The sequence below is a fragment of the Mustelus asterias genome, chromosome 8 (assembly GCF_964213995.1).
Source record: "Mustelus asterias chromosome 8, sMusAst1.hap1.1, whole genome shotgun sequence".
NCBI classification, from domain to species: domain Eukaryota; kingdom Metazoa; phylum Chordata; class Chondrichthyes; order Carcharhiniformes; family Triakidae; genus Mustelus; species Mustelus asterias.
In genome coordinates this window covers 59,801,778-59,824,263 of record NC_135808.1, presented here as the reverse complement: position 1 = coordinate 59,824,263, position 22,486 = coordinate 59,801,778, and the positions used below count along the sequence as shown (strand labels likewise).

Genomic DNA, 22,486 nt, shown 5'->3' with positions numbered 1-22,486 from the left:
CCCAAGACAACGATCTGGCCTCACTCCCTCCCCCCCTACAGAGAATGGTCTGGCCTCACATTCCCTTTCCCTTCCCACCCCCCCGTACAACGACATGGCTCACTCTTTCCCCCCCCCCCTCAGAGGACGATCTGGCCTCACTCTCTCCCCCCCCCCCCAGATGACGATCTGGCCTCACGTTCCCCCCCCCCCCCGACAACGAACTTGCCTCACTCCCCCTCCCCAGAGAATGGTCTAGCCTCACTCCCCCTCCCCTCCAGAGGAACATCTGACCCGCCTTCCCCCCCCACCACCAGACAATGATCAGCCCTCCCCCCTCCACCAGAGAATGGTTGGCCCTCCCACCCCCCCGCCAGAGATACATCTGACCCTCCTCCTCCTCCCCCCCCTCAACCAGACAACGATCTGACCTCACTCCCCTCCTCCCGCCTCCAACCAGAGAATGATCTGACCCGCCTCCTTCCTCCCCCGCACCACTGATCTGAGCCAGAGAGCCATTGGAGGCTCTGCACGTGCTCTTCAGAGGCTGGAGTACCCGACTCAGACTTTTATTCAGCAGGTCCCTAAAAGCGCGGTTCTGGATTGGTAAACACGGTGGTAAAGAGGGAAATGCTGATAGAGTTGGGCGGGTAGTTCATTAATTCAATTTAAATGCATGCAAATGCATTTAAATCGTCGTTGCGCCCGATTTGGGCGCGGAACGGATCCCCGCCATTTGCGGGTCTTGGTAAAGTGGCGATCTGCACGTTCGCGGGTGCAGATCGCGATAAAGGCCTCACACCCGACTTTACCGCGATTCCGCGCCCGAAAACGGGAGCAAATTGTTGGTAAAATCGGGCCCATAGTTTACCTGTCAGTCCATTGATTTTCTGCCTCTCTGTAATTGGCATGTCTGTTGATTCTCCCCATTACTCCCTTTCTCTCACTTTTCCACCCTTGCTTAGATATATGGTTTACCCATCGGTCTTTGTTTCTGACGAAGATTTTCAATATCAGTCACCTGTCTTTTGTTTCTTTACAGGTGTTGAAAAACTTGCTGTGCTGAACCAGCATTTTATGTTTAATGTCAGGCTTCCAACATCTGTAGGTTTTCTTATCACATACGTGTTAAATAGACTTTACAGCACAGAAACGGGCCATTCAACCCAACTGATCCACATCAGTGTTCATGCTCCACAAGCGCCTTCTCCCAAATTAATTCATCTCACCCTGTCATTTGTCATTGATGAATCTTCAGTGTGTAGGTAAAACAAGTAGCTACTATTAAATGCATTCAGCCAGTGGAAAATTTATGTCCATTGATGTTGTTTATTTTTAATTTTGATGTTAATATTATAGTTCCTAAAACTGTAAAATGCCATCATAAGTCATCTAGATGTTTAGTAAACATTGGCTCTATGACTTATTTAGTTACCCGTAAGGCTAATCTCAAGAATGTACCTGCATACTAAACATTCATTTTGATTCTGCTCTTCTGCAGAATTTAGTACTCTGTAATCTGTACCTGCAGTGCAATGCTTCCCAATCAATAATAACATTTTGGGATTAAAGATGTTGTTCAACTGGGAAATAGCACAGCAACCTCACGAATAAACAAAATGTAATCTGTAAACCTCAGATTGGGAGAGGAGAGTCGGAATTGTGCCCTAATCTATACAGTGGACTGTGACTGGTGGATCACTCAAATGTCTAATGTGTGTGTGACTGTGCAGAGGCATTCCTCAAAGGTGAGCAAGCATTTGACGGTAAACTGCTTCATCAGATTGACTGCAAGACCCCAACTGTTTAGTCTAATAAAAGCTCTCCACGTTCTTTGAACCAGCAGGGACCACATTAGTGTTTGCCCATAGCCTTTTAAATTCAACATGTCTGGGAAAAATCAGTCCCTCATCTGATGAAAGCAAATATATTTTTTATCAGAGACTGACTCATATACATTTGTAAAAGGATTAAAAGACCTTTCAATTATGCTGTTCAGATTATAGTACATTTTCATTTTTTTCTGCACTGTCTGGCACGGTACAAGGTTTGATACCCCCTACTGTGTGCACATGTTGACTGTTTCCTGGGACTGACTGTTCCTAAGTGTTTACATAACACTACTCTGTAGCATTTAACATACTTCGAATTGGATGATTTACCATAATGAGTTTGATAACAGATATCTATAGTACTAGTGTTAACTGAACACTAAGCACATTAGAGTAATTGGAGGTCAGATCTCTCTTAATTTGTTTTTTAAAAATTTTTTGATGAAATCTTCCAGATGATCTGGAAATAAAAGCAGTTAGTAATGACCAATATTTGGGCAAAACATCAATATCAGTTGAAGGGATCGTTACAGTTGGTTTATTCCTATGGATCAACTCCAGACTTATGGAAAACGTAGTGAGCTGGAGGTCATTTGCAAAATAAAGTCCTTATGAATCTCACATGTTACATAGAACATAGAACATTACAGCGCAGCACAGGCCCTTCGGCCCTCGATGTTGCGCCGACCAGTGAAATCAATCTAAAGCCCCTCTAATCTACACTATTCCAATATCATCCATATGTTTATCCAATGACCATTTAAATGCCCTTAATGTTGGCGAGTCCACTGCTGCTGCAGGCAGGGCATTCCACGCCCTTACTACTCTCTGAGTGAAGAACCTACCTCTGATATCTATATCTATCACCCCTCAATTTAAAGCTATGTCCCCTCGTGCTAGCCATCACCATCCGAGGAAAAAGACTCTCACTATCCACCCTTTATGATCTGCCTGCTCTTAAAGTTGCCAGCAGTTGTTGGTTTGTTTGTGTGCTCAAACCCCTTTACAAATATGACGACTGATGCACTTCTTATTGTGAAGACAATTGTTGTAGTTCAAGAGATCCTATGGTGCTGAAAGCACTGCTTCCTAGAGTTTAAGCTTTATATTTGTCTGACAATGTACCACACTGTTCAGTGTGCAGATGCATTAAACCATCGATGGAACCACTTACATTGTTTCTGATACAGCACTCATCAAATAATCCTTATAAACTGCATCTTTGACGTACCGTGCACAAATTGTGTGCGGAAGTTATGTCAAGCTTTCCCCATCCCATTGAAAACTATAGGCTTATGATGATATAAATTATTTACGTTGTTGCAATGAAATATTGATGTATGCAGTGGTTGCATTAACACATTAGCTCAATCCTGTTTAAAATATAGTTATTTCTGACATTTCTATATGCACCCAGAATAAGCTGCACTTAATTCAGCATATGCCTATAGCAACAACAACTTATTTATGCGGCGCCTTTTTAATTTGTTCATGGGATGTGGGCACTGTTGGCTAAGCCAGCATTTACTGCCCGTCCCTAATTGCCCTTGATGTTGAAGAACCTCGTAAGCTATTTCAAAGAGGTGTACTAAAAAAAACTATGCTGGGTTAAAAAAAGGAGACATTGAGGTGGGTTAAAATACAACCGCAAAGAGATAAGAGGCGGGGAGTGTAGGATAGAATTTCAGAATAGAGGATTGAGGCAGCTATGAGCACAGCTGTGAATGGGTATAGTAGACAGGGGAAATGTATCAGAAACTGGTGAAGAGTTCAGGGACTGTTAGGTGGATGACTGCGGAGGTGGAGGAGGTTAGGGAGGAGCATCAGTCTTGAAGAGTTTGAAACAAGATAATGTGAATTGTAAATTAAAGTATTAAGGACCAGGAGGCACTGTTGGTCAATGAGGACTGGAGTGATAGGTAAGTGGGACTTGGTGTATGATTGAATATAGGGAGCAGAGTTTCAGATGATGCAAAGTTTACTGAGGGTAGAGCAATGAAAGCTGTCCTGAATACATAGGAACAGACAAGACTAATGGTGACAAAGCACAGATGAGGCACAAAATGAAGTGACTGATGAGTTGAGGTACAGACAGAGGTGGGTAATGTTAAGGAGGGGGAAGTACACAGCTTTATGTGATGAAGAGCATGTGGGGCAGAAACTCATTTTGGTTCACTTGCCTCCAGTGTATTCCGGGTATAACGAAAAGATACTTAACTGACTAATTTTGTTGTGGAACTTTCCACTGATTTTATTTCTCATTGGTCAACTGTTCAAATTGACTATTTTACATAAAATGCTTCACCTTCCCACTGAAATAGATTTTCTTCTACAAAATATGAATGAATTTTGTTTTGCCATCCAAGATTAGTTGAGCAGATTTATGTGCAGTTTCACCTCAATGTCAGGTTGATGACATTAATTTGCTGCTTCTCTCCGCTTAGGCAGCAGATTTATCTTGCTTTATGGAAGCCAATTAGTTGCCAGTAACTGGTTGAATCCAGCACAAGTGGTGCTCTACCACCAGCAGAACAGCAGCGGTCCCTGGGTAATGGAGTTATGTGGCCGTCGCCTAACTGACCCCTGTGAGCATGAGTGCGACATGGACACAGGTAAGGCTTGTCCTCATCACTGACATTTAAAATGCTGATTTGGTGACATGTATTCTGTTGGAAGAATTGATAAAAGGTTTCTATGCAACCAAAGCTCCAGAAAGCACATCATGGATCAGTCCCTGGAAGGGTGATGGGGAGGGGTTGGTAAGCGGATGGAGAAGAAGAGTGAGTTCTTCTCGCAGGGCAGGTTATATTTATTTCTCTTTCCCCTCACTTGGACCGTTCATTCATTTGTCCAACATATAGAAGTTGACCTAACCCGGACTCCCAGCAATGCAAAACTGCCTTGAAAGTGAAATTAGTTGACAGACAAATAGTTCAGCTCATTTATGTGCTGGATTAAATTAACTGTCATGGTCAACGAAGCAAAGCCCTACAACCTGATGTACTTGCTCATGGACTGGCTCCAATGTTGCTCTTTGGACTGTGTGGGAGATTTGGTTTGAATAATGGGTCCACAAATTTCTCAAATAAACCCTTTACATTTTAGAAAGTTTATTTTTTTTCTATTTTTTTCCCCCATTTAATCCTATGTTCTTTAGGTTTCTATGAACTTGCATTATAAACAAAGCGAATCATCAAAATCTTCTCCTATCTCACTAGCCCCCTATTGTGTGACCTTGTCTATTTTGAACTGGCAAATGATGCAAAGCTTTGTTAGTTCTGCACTGATAGATAGAATAATATAGGTAAATATCTTGGTATGGGATTGCCAAAAAGTCACCAGTAAGATAAGAGTATGGAACTGCCAAAAAAAATCACGAGAAAGATGGTAATAATGTGTGCATAAATTGGAGATTTAAAAGCTGTTATTCCTCAGGGAAAAGATCTCACATCTACTGGTATGAAACAAAATAATTATCTGTGCAAAAGTGGTAGCAAGAAGCCCTTAATGAAGTATCCTGATAGCAGGAATAACAATTAACAGATAAATGCATCTGCTGCCAGGAACTGACTGGTCCATAATCCTATTACCAGCTGTACAGATATCTTTAAGAGAGTTAAGAACATTTGTCTTGTAAAGCATCACAGGAAGACTTCGTCAACAGTGCCAAATTGATTAGATTAGGGCTAGAAATATGCTGCATATGGTGTGTGTTGCCCTTGTTAAATACATTGTGGGCACCATTACTCTGTTTCAAAGGACACCATTTCATAATTTCTAGATTGTCATTATTGAACGGGAAATGGTTTGGCGTCAGAAAGTCTGTTCAACAGGAGCAATATAAATCAGATTTGAGCTGAGTGCAAGCAGACTAATATTAGTGCACGCCTCTGTGAGCAGTAATACTTTTAGTTGAATTCTCTCTAATGCAGAGGAGTACCGTCAAGCAAGAGGTGTTTTATCACTATACTGCTCAATCTTAGTTTGACCCATATTCAGAATGGACTGATGCATGAGATTTCATAGTGATGTGATCACTCCATCAGTGGCCTTAACCATCTTCATGCCAGCGGATAGGATGGCCATTATTCTGTTGGCTGTCAACATAGATTCCTGAACCGCTGATCTCCTCTCTCCACTTGCTGGAAGTGCTCGAAATAAACTTCAAACTTGCTTCCAACACATTACAGGGATAGATGGCAAACGACATAAAATTATTTTTGATTAATAATTATTTGTTCATTTCTCAAAACCGAAGGAGCTTTAATCAGTCGAGAGAGGAAATATCGCAACATCATCACTTGAATCAGGAGTAGAGGGGTAAAATTGAACCTCGCTTTGCTGATCTCTGCTGCAAAATGGATCCGCAACTGGCCAGTGTTTATTGTCGATAGCATGTTCGCAAAACACACAGGTAGCTGTGCCACCAGTATTGTGAGAGTAAATTTCATTGAGCCTTACAGGGAGTTGATAGTGATCAATCGAGTAATCCAAGATGGTGTTAGATGATTGTGCAGGGGTATGGGGAAAAGGCAGGGGAATGGCACTAAGTCGTAATGCTTGTTTGGAGAGCCGGTGCAGACACGATGGGCCAAGTGGCCTCCTTTTGCACTTTAACAATTCTGTGACGGTCCTATCAAATGACAGGAGAGTTTTTGCTGTTCTTGTTGCCTGCACAGAAGCAACTACTCAGAGGACAGGTTTTCCTTACACTTTTAAGTTGATGTTAATGCGATGAAAATGACATATCTTTGCAGTTTTGTGATGCAGCAGGCAGATGCATCTTGAAGTGTTGGCATATTCTTGACTTGGCAGCTTGCTTTGATCTGCTGTGTGTGTTTATTGTTCGATATGGGACCCGATGACATGCAGAATACACACTTTAACACACTCTTCATGCCTGTTGATATGTGTTTGATAGACGGTGCAGAATTGTATTTCAGGCTCCAGATGAAGAATCTTTGCACAGCATATTGGTTACATTTGAAACAGGCTTCACTGATAGCCCACTCACACTGTATAGATTGCATAAACAGTACAACAATTCGGTAAATATTTGTATGCATAAGTTAAAGCAGCATTTTGGACTCAGTGCTGCTCCCACAAAATAGCCATGATGTAGAGATGCCAGTGTTGGACTGGAGTGGGCACAGTAAGAAGTCTCACAACACCAGGTTAAAGTCCAACAGGTTTATTTGGTATCATGAGCTTTTGGAGCGCTACTCCTTCCTCAACTTTAACCTGATGTTGTGAGACTTTTTACTGTGCCCACAAAACAGATCCTCTGAACATTACAGGCAAATTTCAGCTTTAGTAAGTATTTAAAATGGAATGTGGGACAATATTTTACGGTTCCTCCTGCCTTTTGCATTTTGCACTTCTGCTGAAGCCAATGGACAGTTTGAATGGCTTTCTGCATTTTACAGCCCCACCCACTCTGTGACGGGGCCGAAACATTCCGCCGAGGAGAATCTTATGTGCTATAAACTTCAAAAAATAACGCATTGAAAGAAGCACTGAGATGTTTCTGCCTGAAAGTTGTCGTCCAACTTGAAGCATTGTAATATCAAAATACTTGAAATAATAAACAGGAGAGGGTCAGCATCTAGAAAGGGAAGCTGAATTAATATCCCATGTGGGTCCTTGATTAGAATTTGGAGATTACAGGGTATCCTATGTCGTGTGTTACAGGATTATGTACACAATGGGCCGGATTTTCCGGCCACCGCCAGTGGAGTGTCTTCCGGAGATGGAGGTGGCTTGCCATTGGCCCTGGTGGATTCTTCTGGTCTTGCCAAAGTCGAGGGCTTTTTGCATGGCTTGCCCGTCCTGCTGGCAGGAAGGGTTGGAAAATCCCGCCCAATGTCGAGACCATAATGATCAGTCCAGGCAGTGGTGCAGTGGTATTGTCATTCGACTCGTAATCCAGAGACCCAGGGCAAGATCTGGGGACCCTGGTTCAACTCCTACCATGGCAGATGGTGAAATTTCAATTCAGTAAAAAAATATGGAATTAAGAGTCTAATGGTGACCATGAAACCATTATTGGTTGTTGTAAAAGCCTATCTGGTTCATTAATGTTCTTTAGGAAATGAAATCTGCCATTCTTACCTGGTCTGGCCTACATGTGACTTCAAATCCACAGCGATGCAGTTAGCTCTCAAATGCCCTTTGAAATGAAGGGCAGTTAGGGATGGACAAGAAATGCTGGCTTAGCCAGTGATGATGTGGAGATGCCGGCGTTGGACTGGGGTAAGCACAGTAAGAAGTCTCACAACACCAGGTTAAAGTCCAACAGGTTTATTTGGTAGCAAATACCATAAGCTTTCGGAGCGCTGCCCCTTCGTCAGATGGAGTGGTTATCTGTTCTCAAACAGTGCAAACAGACACAGAAATCAAATTACAGAATACTGATTAGAATGCAAATCTCTACAGCCAGCCAGGTCTTAAATGTACAGGCAATGTGGGTGGAGGGAGCATTCAACACAGGTTAAAGAGATGTGTATTGTCTCCAGACAGAACAGCCAGTGAAATTCTGCAAGCCAAGGAGGCAAGCTGTGGGGGTTACTGATAATGTGACATAAATCCAACATCCCGGTTTAGGCCGTCCTCATGTGTGCGGAACTTGGCTATCAGTTTCTGCTCAGCAACTCTGCGCTGTCGTGTGTCGTGAAGGTCGCCTTGGAGAACGCTTACCTGAAGATCCAGGTAAGACTGTTCTCTTCCTGTGGGGGAGCACTTCAGCAGTCACGGGCATTCAGCCTTGGATCTTCAGGTAAGCGTTCTCCAAGGCAGCCTTCACGACACACGACAGCGCAGAGTCGCTGAGCAGAAACTGATAGCCAAGTTCCGCACACATGAGGACGGCCTAAACCGGGATGTTGGATTTATGTCACATTATCAGTAACCCCCATAGCTTGCCTCCTTGGCTTGCAGAATTTCACTGGCTGTTCTGTCTGGAGACAACACACATCTCTTTAACCTGTGTTGAATGCTCCCTCCACCCACATTGTCTGTACATTTAAGACCTGGCTGGCTGTAGAGATTTGCATTCTAATCAGTATTCTGTAATTTGATTTCTGTGTCTGTTTGCACTGTTTGAGAACAGATAACCACTCCATCTGACGAAGGGGCAGCGCTCCGAAAGCTTATGGTATTTGCTACCAAATAAACCTGTTGGACTTTAACCTGGTGTTGTGAGACTTCTTACTGTGCTTAGCCAGTGATGCCCACATCCCATAAATGAATTTAAACAAAGGCAAAACCAATTGTATAGAGAAGAAAAAGTAATTGAAGAATAGAGGGTGTGTGGCATCAAAGAAATGATGAAGACAAGTTAGGAGAACATTAGCGTTGCAGATAATCCACAAATAATCCGTTGCTTGCATTAACAGAACAATCAACTCCTGAGAATTGGCACTGTAATTTTCACTGGTTAAGAAATACTGTATTGAAAGAAATGATTTCAGGGAATTAGTTTAACCCGAATTAAATTACAGGGTTGGTTTGAGCTGCGCAAAGAACAACTTTCTTAGGTGGGATCTGGAAGCCTTTTTCTGAGCCACGTGCTTGTATTTCAACAAGAGCCAGTTACTTCACAAGAAACAGAAAAAAAGTTGGACAGGAGGAAGAAATAGATTTGGCAATCTGGAGAAACATCAGCTGTTCCTTTGAAACAATTGTTCACAAACTAGGCTCGGCTCCGGAAGAGATTTTCCAAGGGGTCTGCAAAATAAAAGCAGGGGTGGGGCGGGGGGAGGCTGGTGTAAATTGCGAGGCAGGAGCAGAGGACGGCTAAATATATATAATAACAAGGGTAGGCAGGCTACAAAGGGAATGAAACATCTCATTGATCTCTCGATACCTCTTTTCTTCAAAGCATTAATGGAACATTTTTATATACAGCACCTTATTGTGATTATTGTATAATGTAGTATTATAATGTAGATGGGAGGGAGTCAGTGATTACTACAACATTTGAAAAGGGATATTTCAAACAAACATAGTTTAAAACACTGCTTTAAATGGATTGTTATCCAATTATTTGCTGTTGATTCCTCAGAATACGAGAAATAGGAGCAACAGTAGGCTGTTTGGTCCCTTGAGGCTGCTTCACCATTCAGAAATATCATGGTTGATCTGATTGTGACCCTACTGAGGTAATATGGGCTGAAGTTAGAAATAGGAAAGGAGCGGTCACGTTGTTAGGAGTTGTCTATAGGCCCCCAGATAGTAATTGAGATGTGGAGGAAGAAATTGCAAAGCAGATTATGGATAGGTGTGGAGGTCACAGGGTAGTTGTCATGGGTGACTTTAACTTTCCAAATATTGATTGGAACCTTTATAGGTCGAATAGTTTGGATGGGGCAGTTTTTGTACAGTGTGTACAGGAGGGTTTCCTGACACAATTTGTGGATAGGCCGACAAGAGATGGGACCACATTGGATTTGGTACTGGGAAATGAACCGGGCCAAGTGTTAGATTTGATTGTGGGAGAGCACTTTGGAGATAGCGACCACAATTCGGTGTCTTTTGTTATTGCAATGGAGAGGGATAGGGCCGTACGGCAAGGCAAGGTTTATAATTGGGGGTGGGGTAATTATGATGCGATTAGGCAAGAATTAGGGAGCATAAGATGGGAACAGAAACTGTCAGGGAAAGGCACAAATGAAAAGTGGATCTTGTTCAAGGAACAAATACTGCGTGTCCTTGATAGGTATGCCCCTGTCAGGCAGGGAGGAAATGGCCGAGTGAGGGAACCATGGTTCACAAAAGAGGTGGAATGTCTTGTCAAGAGGAAGAAGGAAGCGTATGTAAGGACGAGAAAACAAGGTTCAGTTGGGTCCATTGAGGGTTACAAGTTAGCAAGGAATGAGCTGAAAAAAGGGCTTAGGAGAGTTAGGAGGGGGCATGAGAAGTCCTTGGCGGATCGGATCATGGAAAACCCCAAGGCTTTTTACTCTTATGTGAGGAATAAAAGAATGACCAGGGTGAGGTTAGGGCCGGTCAAGGACAGTAGTGGGAACTTGTGCATGGAGTCAGAAGTGATAGGAGAGGCGATGAATGAATAATTTTCTTCAGTGTTCACCAAGGAGAGGGGCCATGTTTTTGAGGCTGAGAGTGTGATACAGGCTGATAGGCTGGAGGAGGCAGATGTTCTGAGGGAAGATGTATTAGCAATTTTGAAAAACCTGAAGGTCGATAAGTCCCCTGGGCCAGATGAGATATATCCTAGGATTCTTTGGGAGGCAAGGGATGAGATTGCAGAGCCTTTGGCTTTGATCTTTGGGTCCTCACTGTCCACGGGGATAGTGCCAGAGGACTGGAGAGTGGCGAATGTTGTTCCTCTGTTCAAGAAAGGAAATAGGAATCACCCTGGTAATTATAGGCCGGTTAGTCTTACTTCGGTGGTCGGCAAGTTAATGGAAAAGGTCCTGAGGGATAGGATTTACAACCATTTAGAAAGATGCAGCGTAATCCGGGATAGTCAACACGGATTCGTGAAGGGTAAGTCTTGCCTCACAAATTTGATTGAATTTTTTGAGGAGGTAACTAAGTGTGTCGATGAAGGTAGAGCAGTTGATGTTATATACATGGATTTTAGTAAGGCATTTGATAAGGTCCCCCATGGTCGGCTCATTAAGAAAGTAAGGAGGTGTGGGATAGAGGGAAATTTGGCCGATTGGATAAGTAACTGGCTGTCTCATAGAAGACAGAGGGTGGTGGTGGATGGAAAATTTTCAGACTGGAGACCAGTTACCAGCGGTGTATCACAAGGATCAGTGCTGGGTCCTCTGCTATTTGTGATTTTTATAAATGACTTGGAGGAGGGGGCTGAAGGGTGGATCAGTAAATTTGCAGATGACACCAAGATTGGTGGAGTAGTGGATGAGGTGGAGTGCTGTTGCAGGCTGCAAAGAGACATTGATAGGATGCAGAGCTGGGCCGAAAAATGGCAGATGGTGTGTAATCCTGATAAGTGTGAGGTGATTCATTTTTTTCATAGGACAAATTTGAATGCGGATTACAGGGTCAAAGGTAGGGTTCTGAGGAATGTGGAGGAACAGAGAGATCTTGGGGTTCATATCCACAGATCTCTGAAGGTTGCCACTCAAGTGGATAGAGCAGTGAAGAAGGCCTATAGTGTGTTAGCGTTTATTAACAGGGGGTTTGAGTTAAAGAGCCGTGGGGTTATGCTGCAACTGTATAGGACCTTGGTGAGACCACATTTGGAATATTGTGTGCAGTTCTGGTTACCTCACTATAAGAAGGATGTGGAAGGACTGGAAAGAGTGCAAAGGAGATTTACCAGGATGCTGCCTGGTTTGGAGGGTAGGTCTTATGAGGAAAGGTTGAGGGAGCTAGGGCTTTTCTCTTTAGAGCGGAGAAGGTTGAGAGGCGACTTAATAGAGGTTTATAAGATGATAGGGGGGATAGATAGAGTGGACGTTCAGAGACTATTTCCTCGGGTGGATGTAGCTGTTACTAGGGGGCATAACTATAAGGTTCGTGATGGAAGATATAGGAGGGATATACAAGGTAGGTTCTTTACTCAGAGAGTGGTTGGGGTGTGGAATGGACTGCCTGCTGTGATAGTGGAGTCGGACACTTTAGGAACTTTCAAGCGGTTATTGGATCGGCACTTGGAGCACACTAGAATGATAGGGAGTGGGATAGCTTGATCTTGGTTTCGGAAAAGGTTCGGCACAACATCGTGGGCCGAAGGGCCTGTACTGTGCTGTACTGTTCTATGTTCTCAGCGCCACTTTTCTGGCTTGGGGCGGCACAGTGGTTAGCACTGCTGCCTCACAGCGCTAGGGACTGGGTTCGATTCCCAGCTTGGGTCACCGTCTGTGCAAAGTCTTGTGCAGAGTCTGCACATTCTCTCTTGTCTACATGGGTTTCCTCCGGGTGCTCCGGTTTCCGCCCACAGGCTGAAAGACATGCTAGTTAGGCGCATTGGCCATGCTAAATTCTCTTTCAGTGTACCCGAACAGGTGCCGGAGTGTGACGACAAGGGGATTTTCACAGGAACTTCATTGCAGTGTTAATGTAAGCCTACTTGTGACACTAATAAATAAACTTTAAAATACTTTCCTTCACTCTTGGCTCCATTGTAAGTCAAAAATGTGTTGAGCTCAGCGCTGAATATATTCATTGACCCAACATCTCTGGGGCAGACACTTAAAAAGATGAACAACCTCTGAGGAGGGCAATTTCACGTCAATTCTGTCCTGAGAGGAAGTGCCCTTATTTTGAAACTGCTCCTCAGTTCCAGCTTCCACCGTGAATGCACACATACCCTCAGCATCTAACCTGTCGTGTCACCTCGGAATTTTAGAAATTTCAGTAAGATCACTTCTCAATGAGTATAGTCCCTACCTGCTCAGTGTTTCCTCATAAGACAACCATAGATTCGTAAAGTTAGGCACAGACGTTGATACCTTGGCTAATTATTGTTTGCTGAAATGAATAGTAATTGAATTGTTTATTGTAATCTCTAATTTTCAATGCTGTTGATACAGTTGTCTCAAGTGTTTGCAATGCACAGTAATAATGTGCTTCTTAGTTTGTATAATTTAGCTGTAAAGCCTCTGAAAGCCATGACAATGGAAGGCAGCTTTTTTCGTGGAGCCATCATAACCAGACTGAAAAAGCTTTCTAATTCAGTGTGAGGAATAGTCATCTTCTATCAAAATGCAATTAAGAAATACAATTTGAAATATGAAAAGCCACTGTCGTACAATAAATAGCATTTGCCAAAATATATTCACAGGGTATAAACCTTCTCGTGCCACATTATAGAACTAGATACATTTTTTATTCATGTCCCATTATTGCTCTACACCTGAGTTGTTTCCACTAATCAGCCAATGATTGGTGCTATCAATCTTAGGTTTTGTACCAAATCATGCCTGGAAGAGGTTGTGACAGGTCTGAACGTAGCTAAAAGTCCTTGTCTGACCTTTTTCTTAATGTTGTATTATGATTTGTGGTCTTGTTTATTGTCAGCCACATTAAAGTCATGGCAACATCAATGTTCCTTTTGTTTGCTGTCTCTCTTAGTCTATTATATCAATGGGAAATAAAGTACATTTTGTCTGTTTTCATTCATCTTCTATATACCTCTGTCTTGAAAATGTTCAAGTTAATGCAGATATCTTGAAGCACGAGAGTAATTTTCTGTTCAAAGATATCAAATCAAACCAAAATGAGCATCTTCTCACAGAAGATTTAAATCTTTCCCTGAATTATAAAAACCTATTGGACCGGATATATTGAGAGGTGATTCTCCCTCCATTTCCTGCAATGGGAGGTTGCAACCCATTCCATGCTGGACGAGCTCCCACTGAGCTCCAGCTTCAAGAGCCTGCCTCCCCATTCTTATTAGCAGCAAGCATGCTCTCTGGCCAATCTAGGCAAAATTGAGTTACTGCTCCCAACACAGTGTGAGGTCAGGGTCCTGATCCACACTGCCAAATCCTGCTCTTGGTTGCACCTTCCTGATACATGCTGATCTATGGAATGGTGCTATAGAGTGGCACAGCGGAACACTCTCCTCGCAGAGAGGTAACCTAATGCCAGGCTGTATTGTCACTTGTTTGCAGACATATGCTTGCACATACAAGTTCATCTTTGCCCTGATACTTCCTAATCACACATCGTTCAACCTTGAACTCCCCTTCAATGATCTTCAAAAACTTCCTACATTTTTGTTCCCCTTCTTCTTCACCAGTTTTTGTCTCTTTGTGATGGCACCCAAAGACCCATCTGAGTTTGCACCTGGAATTTAAATAATGATGCAAACACGATTTGACAGGAAAATTGAGTGCTTTTAGCACAAGGGATTCCAGTGTGCCTTAAAGCACTGCAAACTAAATTAGAACTGTATTGCTGAAAAATCACCTGAAGTCCTGAATGTTTCGTGTCGCTGTTAACATTAGGGAGAGATAACGGCTGGGATTTTACCATCACGTTGTACCCATTTTCAGGCGCAACATGGTTGTAAAGTGGAGTGTAAAGTGATTAGTGCCGGTTTTGCAACCGGCACGATTTTATGACGATTGGATTTCCAGCGCGGCCAGCCTCTTGCTGGAAATGGGTGGGAGGCAGGTTAATATATGGAAATTTATTATAATGCTGTTTTACATCTGCTTAGTGAGCCCGGCGCTCAATCGGCTGGGCCCGCCCCCCTTTATGACCTTGCCAGGAAAGGTTCTTGTTGGCGAGGAATAGACATGCTCCCCATAAACGGGGAGCAGTTGACTTGGTCACGCCAGTGAACTGGAGGCCATTGAGGCCCCCCGGGGAGACTGAGGGCAAGGCGGGGGGTGCCCCTTGGCTGTGCCACCCTGGCACCTGGGCAATGTCCACCAGACAGTTCCAGGGGGCGGGGCCGGTGGGGGAGCAGGGTTAATGAAGGCAGGAGGCCTGCTGCCACACTGCAGCGATCGGTGGGGGGAGGGCAGCAGGGCCATGATCGGCCTGGGCATCAGCGGGGGGGGGGGATCGGCGGAGCCTGTATCTCAGACTGCGGGTCCCCGCGATTGCGGGGGCTTGGGGGGTGTGTTTCAGGCTGCCTGCTCCAGCAGGAGCCTGACAGCTCTCTCTTTGTCTGTCAGGCCCCTCCTACTGTTAATGTGCATGTACCATTTTGGTAGATCGAACCAGGGCAGGACTTGCTCAGTTAATGATAGGGCGTTGGGGAGAGTTATAGAACAAAAAGATCCAGGGGTACAGGTTCATACCTCCTTGAAAGTGGAGTCACAGGTGGACAGAAGAAGGCATTCTGGAGTGTAGGAGGCTTAGGGGTGATCTTATAGAGGTCTATAAAATAATGATGGGCATAAATCAGCTAGATAGTCAATAACTTTTCCCAAAGGTAGGGGAGACTAAAATTAGAGAGCATAGGTTTAAGGTGAGAGGGGAGAGATACAAAAGGGTCCAGAGGGGCAAATTTTTCAGAGGGTGGTGAGTGTCTGGAACAAACTGCCAGAGGTAGTAGTAGAGGCAGCTACAATTTTGTCTTTTAAAAAGCGTTTAGACAGTTATATGGGTACGATGAGTTTAGAGGGATATGCGTCAAACATGGGCAATTGGGACTAGCTTAGGGGCTAAAAGAAAAGAGTGGCTTGGATAAGTTGGGCTGGGGGGCCTGTTTCCATGCTGTAAACCTCTGTGACTCTATGATATGCGCACTGCCTCCCTCTGCAGGCTTTTGGGTGCGTTAAGCCATATCCACAGGCTTCTGCAGCGAGCAACAGGCTCGCTCAGAATTTTGCAGGCAGAATGCGTGGGGGGGGGCGGGGACCTAAAAACATGCCCAAAAGATGGGTCTGAAACTCTCCCAGTTGCATGCCCGCCCGGCACTTAGACTAAAAATGGTAAAATATCGCCCAAAGTCTGTAAAATCAACTTACTTCTTAAAATAATTCAGTTAACATTCATGCATTGAGCAAAATCTTGCTTCTGAGGATTGGAAAGAGAGCCCAGCACTGCTTCTGGGAATAAATCTGTGTTGGAGGTAAGCAGTTACTGCTCTCAATATTGCAATATTGATGGCACCCGTGTGCGGGTGGGGTGACCCTTTACAGAACAGCCTATGGTTCTTCCTGCAACCAGGTAGGCAGAGAGGGCCTCTAGACAAACCTGGTGTGCTCCCCCCCGTCTGCCCCTGGGAAATAGTCTCTGGACACAGGGACCGGGATTCTCCCACAAAAAATCTAAATCTCCAATTTGCATGAAAACGGGAGTAACTCCCACTGGTTTTTCAGCGTGTGATTTTCAGATTGAATCTCACACACTCTGAGCACTGCAGAGTGCCCTAGCGGGATTCCCCCTGGAAATCAGGGGGCAAGGCCTATTCCTGCTGGAGAGACTGGCAACATAGCGCTGAGCGGGTCATCGGGCATATGTCAATCTGTCAGCGTCGAGATTGGCGCATGCACAGTGGCCCCGCACTGCTGGCCTCCCAAACGCTGGCCAGCCCTGCAAACCCTCATCGCTGCCTCTCTGACTGCCCCACCACCCTCCCGATTGCTGGTCTCCTGGACCTTTCCGGGCCAACCCCGATGCCCCCCACAATCCCCCCCCTGGACCACAACGATCTCCCCGACCCTCCACCTGGCCAGCCCCAATCTCCCGATTTCATCCCACCTCTCCCAGCGGCCCAGACCTCCTGGCAGCCCCAATCGCTGTCCCCCTTCCCTTTGCCACCAATCCCAATGCAGAGTGGCAGCAGGACCCCCGACGCTCACCGATCGCCTCTCAATAAACCTTGCCCCCCCAATAGACTCCCCCCCTCTCTCCCCCTGGTCCTGCGCTCCCGTTGGGCATTGCCCAGGGAGCACTCTCCCTTACCACCGACCTCTTGAGGGGGGCATCCATGGCCTCTCGTCACTCCAGTGGGGTCAGGTCACCTGTTCCCCGTTAGTGGGAGCAGTTGTAAACCCCGCTGAAGTGAACCACTCTTGGCTGCGGGGGAACACTAGTGGGTCTGGAGACTTCAGTCCCGGACCCACTAATGACATGCAAATGGAGAGTATAATGTTGAAATCAGCTCCACGCTGATTTCTGACACGGAGCTGATGACACTGAAAACTTTGCCACAGAGATGCGTGGAGGCCTGGATGCCCAGTGGGTAGCCCATAAAATGGCCTCCGCCTTGCTGTGCAGCAGGCTGGGAGAATCGATCTCAGGATCTCCTGGTCCCACCAATGTGAACGGGGATTTCAATGACTCATCAGCCAGGCGATGGGGAGACCTATATTGATGGGGGGGGGGGGGGGGGTTCTGCCCTTGAATTTACTTCCTGACCCCTTATGTCCCTATGCCAAGCTCCGTCTTTCCACCTCACCCTATGTCCCATCATTTCCTCTATGCCAGATTCTGGCACTTAAATACTCACTGACCCAGTCTACACTTTCTCGGACCAATGAACACTGCAGTGTAAAGTGGTAAGTAAAAAAAATTAGCTTTGGAAAAAAATTAATGCATTGATCACTTTTTCCTATGAAAAATGTCTGGACATTAAGCTCGTAAAAGTGACAATCATCTCAGCCCTGTAAAGTTTTAAACAGCTTGGCTGAGAGCCCAGACATCTATTAGAATAACAAAACACCTGGTTCCCAGAGGAAATGTTTGACTGACAACTCTGGCTCTTTGATCTCTGTGGTCAGTTTCACTATTTTTATGGACATAAGACTATAGATTTAAAAACCTGTCAACAATATTCCAACTAAAGCCTAACCAGTGATTTAAAAAAAGTCCCAACTTGATTTCTATACTTTATATTCTGTTCCCCAATATATAAATCAAAGTAACACAAATGTTAATAGGAACTTGCCTTGCCATTTTTATTGGGATGCTTTCTGCTTTAAATGCACTTTTTAAATGTAAGTTGTTCTTGCCTGTGACAGAATTCCTATCTACCCTGTCCAGCCCCCTCATGATTTTCAACGCCTCAATTAAATATCCTTTTAGACTTCTTCACTTCAAGGAGAACAGTCTCAACCTCACCAATCTGTCCTCATAACTGAAGTTTCTCAATCCTGGAACCTGTTCAAGAATCATCTTGTCAACCTGTTTTGGAATGTTTGGCATGGAGAGTGATAGGAAATGAAAATAGCTTTGCAGATCATTCTCTTTTAATTGAACGTTGCCTCCATCCTACTTCAATTAAAAAAAGAATTGAGTGCTTTGAAGGAACTTTAGGATGGTCAAGTGCCATTCAATATCTTGCATTGTCATTGGTACCAACATTCTGCTTACAGTGGTCCTGCTGTTTGAAGTCTATATCAAGGAATTGTAGAAATTCTTTGGACAACTTTCCACCCTTCCAACAGCTCTGTCCAGTTTTTTTCTAAACCTAACTTCATGGAAATATACAGCATTAACCAAAATGTCCACTGATCAGAACAGAATTATCATGCTCTATTACTCGGGACACTTTTGCATTCAAATCCGTCTTGGGGGTGTCACTCTCTGGCCTTTCATGCCAGTGTGGTTCTTCCCTTCTGCAGTGAACGGAGATTTGGCTGAATGCCAACTTCCCCATCCTCTCTGGCAGCGGCGGTGGAGCCTGAATGGCCGGAGAACCGCAGTCAGCATTTTTTCCCTTATGAAAACTTTGAAGGCTTTGTTTTGAAAGAAACATCATGGTTCATTCGTATCAAGTAGACCATACAGATAGGGAAGCAAGGATTGTGATTTATTTTACTGAGAAATCCACCTTAAGAACAAAGACCTAATGATGTTGAAGTTCATGGGAGATTGTGAAGTCAATCAAAATATAAGGGGAGGCAGGGATGAAGTAAAAGCAAAAGGCCCGGCAACCAATTCAACTTAGTGGAACATCCTTGCCCATTGGTCATTTTGTATGACAAAAGTATTTAATTTGTAATTGATACGGCTTCCCGTTGGTGCAAATTGCAGGAGCAGCTATGTATGACAACAGTCAAAATTACATCTTGCTCCTGGAGAGTAAGGGCAACGTTAAATTCACAACTTTGTTGTAAGAAGAAGAGCCATGTGCAAAGATGGTGAAGATTTAGATAGGTCAGGCATGGCAAAAATACTCAACGTCCCTGTAACCAAGCACAAGGAGGCAGAATCAACCTAAGTGCTCGTGGTGGTAGCCAGTTTGATTAATTAAAAGTCTGAGACAATTATTGATGTTTCTTCAATGTGTTTCCATACAAAATTATTAGTGCTAGGTTGTCTAAAGTTGGCTACAAAGATATAGTTGGAGTTGATGATATTCCAATAGGGCAGAAGGAGAGAGGGTGGAATTTTCCTGTCCTGCCCACCACAGGAATTGTAGTGGGAGGGACACAGACTATGCAAAGGTCCGTTGACCTCGGGTGGGATTTTCCTGTCTTGGAGCGAGCACGGCCAGAAAATCCCGTCCAACATCTGAAGGATAGGGTTTTGGTGTTAGTACGTAGGACACTTAATAAAGGCAATAAGCACACATTGGCAGCTAAAGAGTGTAAATAATTCAGGGGATGTTTGCGTTTTACTACCTGAACAAAATCAGCATTTTAACTGCAGAGATACGCTGTAATGTTCTATGTTCCAGTTAGTGTAGATTAGAGGGGCTTTAGATTGGTTTCACTGGCCGGCGCAACATCGAGGGCTGAAGGGCCTGTACTGCGCTGTAATGTTCTATGTTCTATACTTTCAAAAAGGTTATCAAATCTGTGCTTTCAATGTCGTCAACTCAATCCAGTCATGCTCCGCATTATCGTGCCAATATTTGTCATTTTCTTAAAAGAGAAAATGAGCTGTCAATTTATATAACTCACTTCAGATTGAACCCAGAAAAGCTTTTTTTAATTTAAAAGGCAAAGAGGATTTAATTATAGTGAACATTTAAAGTGTAAACAGCATTAATACAATTATTTTTTTTCCATGTTGGGATAAGTGTCTCTCTCTGCTACTTGGCTTAAAGCTGCAGCTGCTCTGCCTGCTCCAGGGCTCCATGGACCTGTAATTGGGTTAGTTGTCATTAACTTGGCTGCTTAAATTGTTTCCGCTATTTACAAATTAATGAAACACTTTTTGTTCTGAGCTTTAAAGGGTAATCATTGCAGTCATGAAGTACAATGCCTATCCATCTCCCTTGCACTCAATTTAATGCACAGACCTCCTTTAAAAAGTAGCGCTGCTTTTATTTTTCCTAACGATCACTGATATTTCCATTTTAATTTTATTTTACTATTAAAGAGATTGATGAGCATATTTTGTTAGATGAACGTTCCAAGAATTAGTTTTCACAGCATTTCTGTTCACTGAAAGAGTGCTTTTCAGGATTGCTTCCCTGAATAAATCTTTTAAGTTTCCTGGAATTCAGTGTGCTTTATTCCCTACTGTGTGCTGATGTTAAAAATAGTTAAATAAACAATGGTAGATAAATTAACATTGAGCAATGTTGCATGCTCAGAATATCTGGAGACTACATTGGCCTATTATGTAAATGGTTCAACAGTGAAATTCTTGAATGCTGCATGACCTGATCTTCGGGCAGCATGGTAGCACAGTGGTTAGCACTGCAGCCTCACAGTGCCAGGGACCGGGTTCAATTCCCAGCTTGGATCACTGTTTGTGTAGAGTCTGCACGTTCTCCTGGTGTCTGCATAGGTTTCCTCCGGGTGCTCCGGTTTTCTCCCGCAGTCCAAAGATGTGTGGATTAGGTGGATTGGCCATGCTAAATTGACCCTTTGTGTCAGGCGGAATAGCTAGGGTAAATACATGGGGTTATGGGGATAGAGCCTGGGTGGGACTGTGGTCGGTGCAGACTCAATGGGCTGAATGGCCTCCTCCTGATTCTATGATTGCTCACCTTCATTCACGATGTTTGTGTGTTGAATTATTGTTGGGAAATATAGCTGGATGTTTAATTAAAGGTCACTCTTCAAGCACAGTTTTAGCATTACCAAAGCCATAGATAGAGTAGAATGTTGGGGTACCTGTTGAATAGGCCCAAGGGAACTCTGCAGAACAAAGATTGAGATCTCCAAGGGCAATGATGCAAGATCAAGTTCAGTGGAAGGTATAAACTAAGAGTATCTTTGGATTAGGGTCAAGGCGATAAATTCTTGGTCCACTAATAGGGAACTAATTAACTTGTGTGATATGAAAACAAATTATTTTGGAACTTAAGGTGAATGTCCATTGTTAATTAACAATTACAAAGTATAAATATTGCAGAGTCAAATCTTTCTGAATGTAGTCAATAGGGAGGAGGGGCTGGATTTTTTGTTCTCCAGCCAGAAGGTTTGAAAATTTTTTGGGGGGTGGGGGGTGGATATATAAAATTCAGTGAGTCATGGTCCATTGAGCCCATCAGAACCCTCTACCTCAAATGTCATCTAACCCTTTAACCCTCTGGCCTCTTGAACCCACCCTCCTCGCTCCACTTGCCAGGGCCAGGTTGACCTGGTGAGACCTCAAAACGTAACTGGGCTGCTTGCTGTGGTGTGTCTGACTGTCGTCCGAGCAATGGCTGAGATGGTGGGGTTGCCGGCGACCTGATTAGCTGGCAGCTCTCTAAAGCGGCACTTCCTCCCAAGAGAGTGGCACAAGTCTCATTTTAAAGCAGTTAATGCTGCTCCCAGCATTAAATTGGTCAGCCATCAGGATCAAGGGTGGGCTTCCCCCCTTCAATGTTTTAGGCAGGAGTTGGGAACAGGGACAATGGCGTCCCATAAGATCCAGCCCAAGATTTGCCTCAGCAGAGTTAGAATTTAGCATTCCTGATGCATTGGACTCTGTGTGAAGGTACAATATAATTGACAGCAATGGTAAGAACCCCCAACTGCGCCTTAAATACTGTTTTTAACTGTAAACATATCAGGATTACTGTAACTAAATTCTGCACAATGAGCTTAACAATTCCATGGCAAAAAGTCAAAAACTGAAAATGTTGGTAAAAGACAGCAAGTTTAAGTTTATTTATTAATATCACAAGTAGGCTTACATCAACACTGCAATGAAGTTGCTGTGAAAATCCCCCAGTTGCCATACTCCAGCACCTGTTCGGGTACACTGAGGGAGAATTTAGCATGGTCAATGCACTTAACCAGTAGGTCTTTCAGACTGTGAGAGGAAACAGAAGCACCGGAGGAAACCCACGCAGACACGGGGAGAACATGCAGACTCCGCACTGACATTGA

The 22,486-nt window shown here is 44.0% G+C and overlaps 1 protein-coding gene across 1 annotated transcript in view; it reads left to right on the top strand.

Annotated features, from left to right (window-relative positions):
• The window catches only part of astn1 (astrotactin 1), a 2,581,734-nt gene that overhangs the window by 1,043,380 nt on the left and 1,515,868 nt on the right, over positions 1-22,486 (top strand). The window contains exons 8-9 of the mRNA XM_078219174.1: positions 4,256-4,423; positions 10,609-10,620. Coding sequence (XP_078075300.1) covers positions 4,256-4,423; positions 10,609-10,620 — 180 coding nt within the window. The remainder of the gene's footprint in view (positions 1-4,255; positions 4,424-10,608; positions 10,621-22,486) is intronic.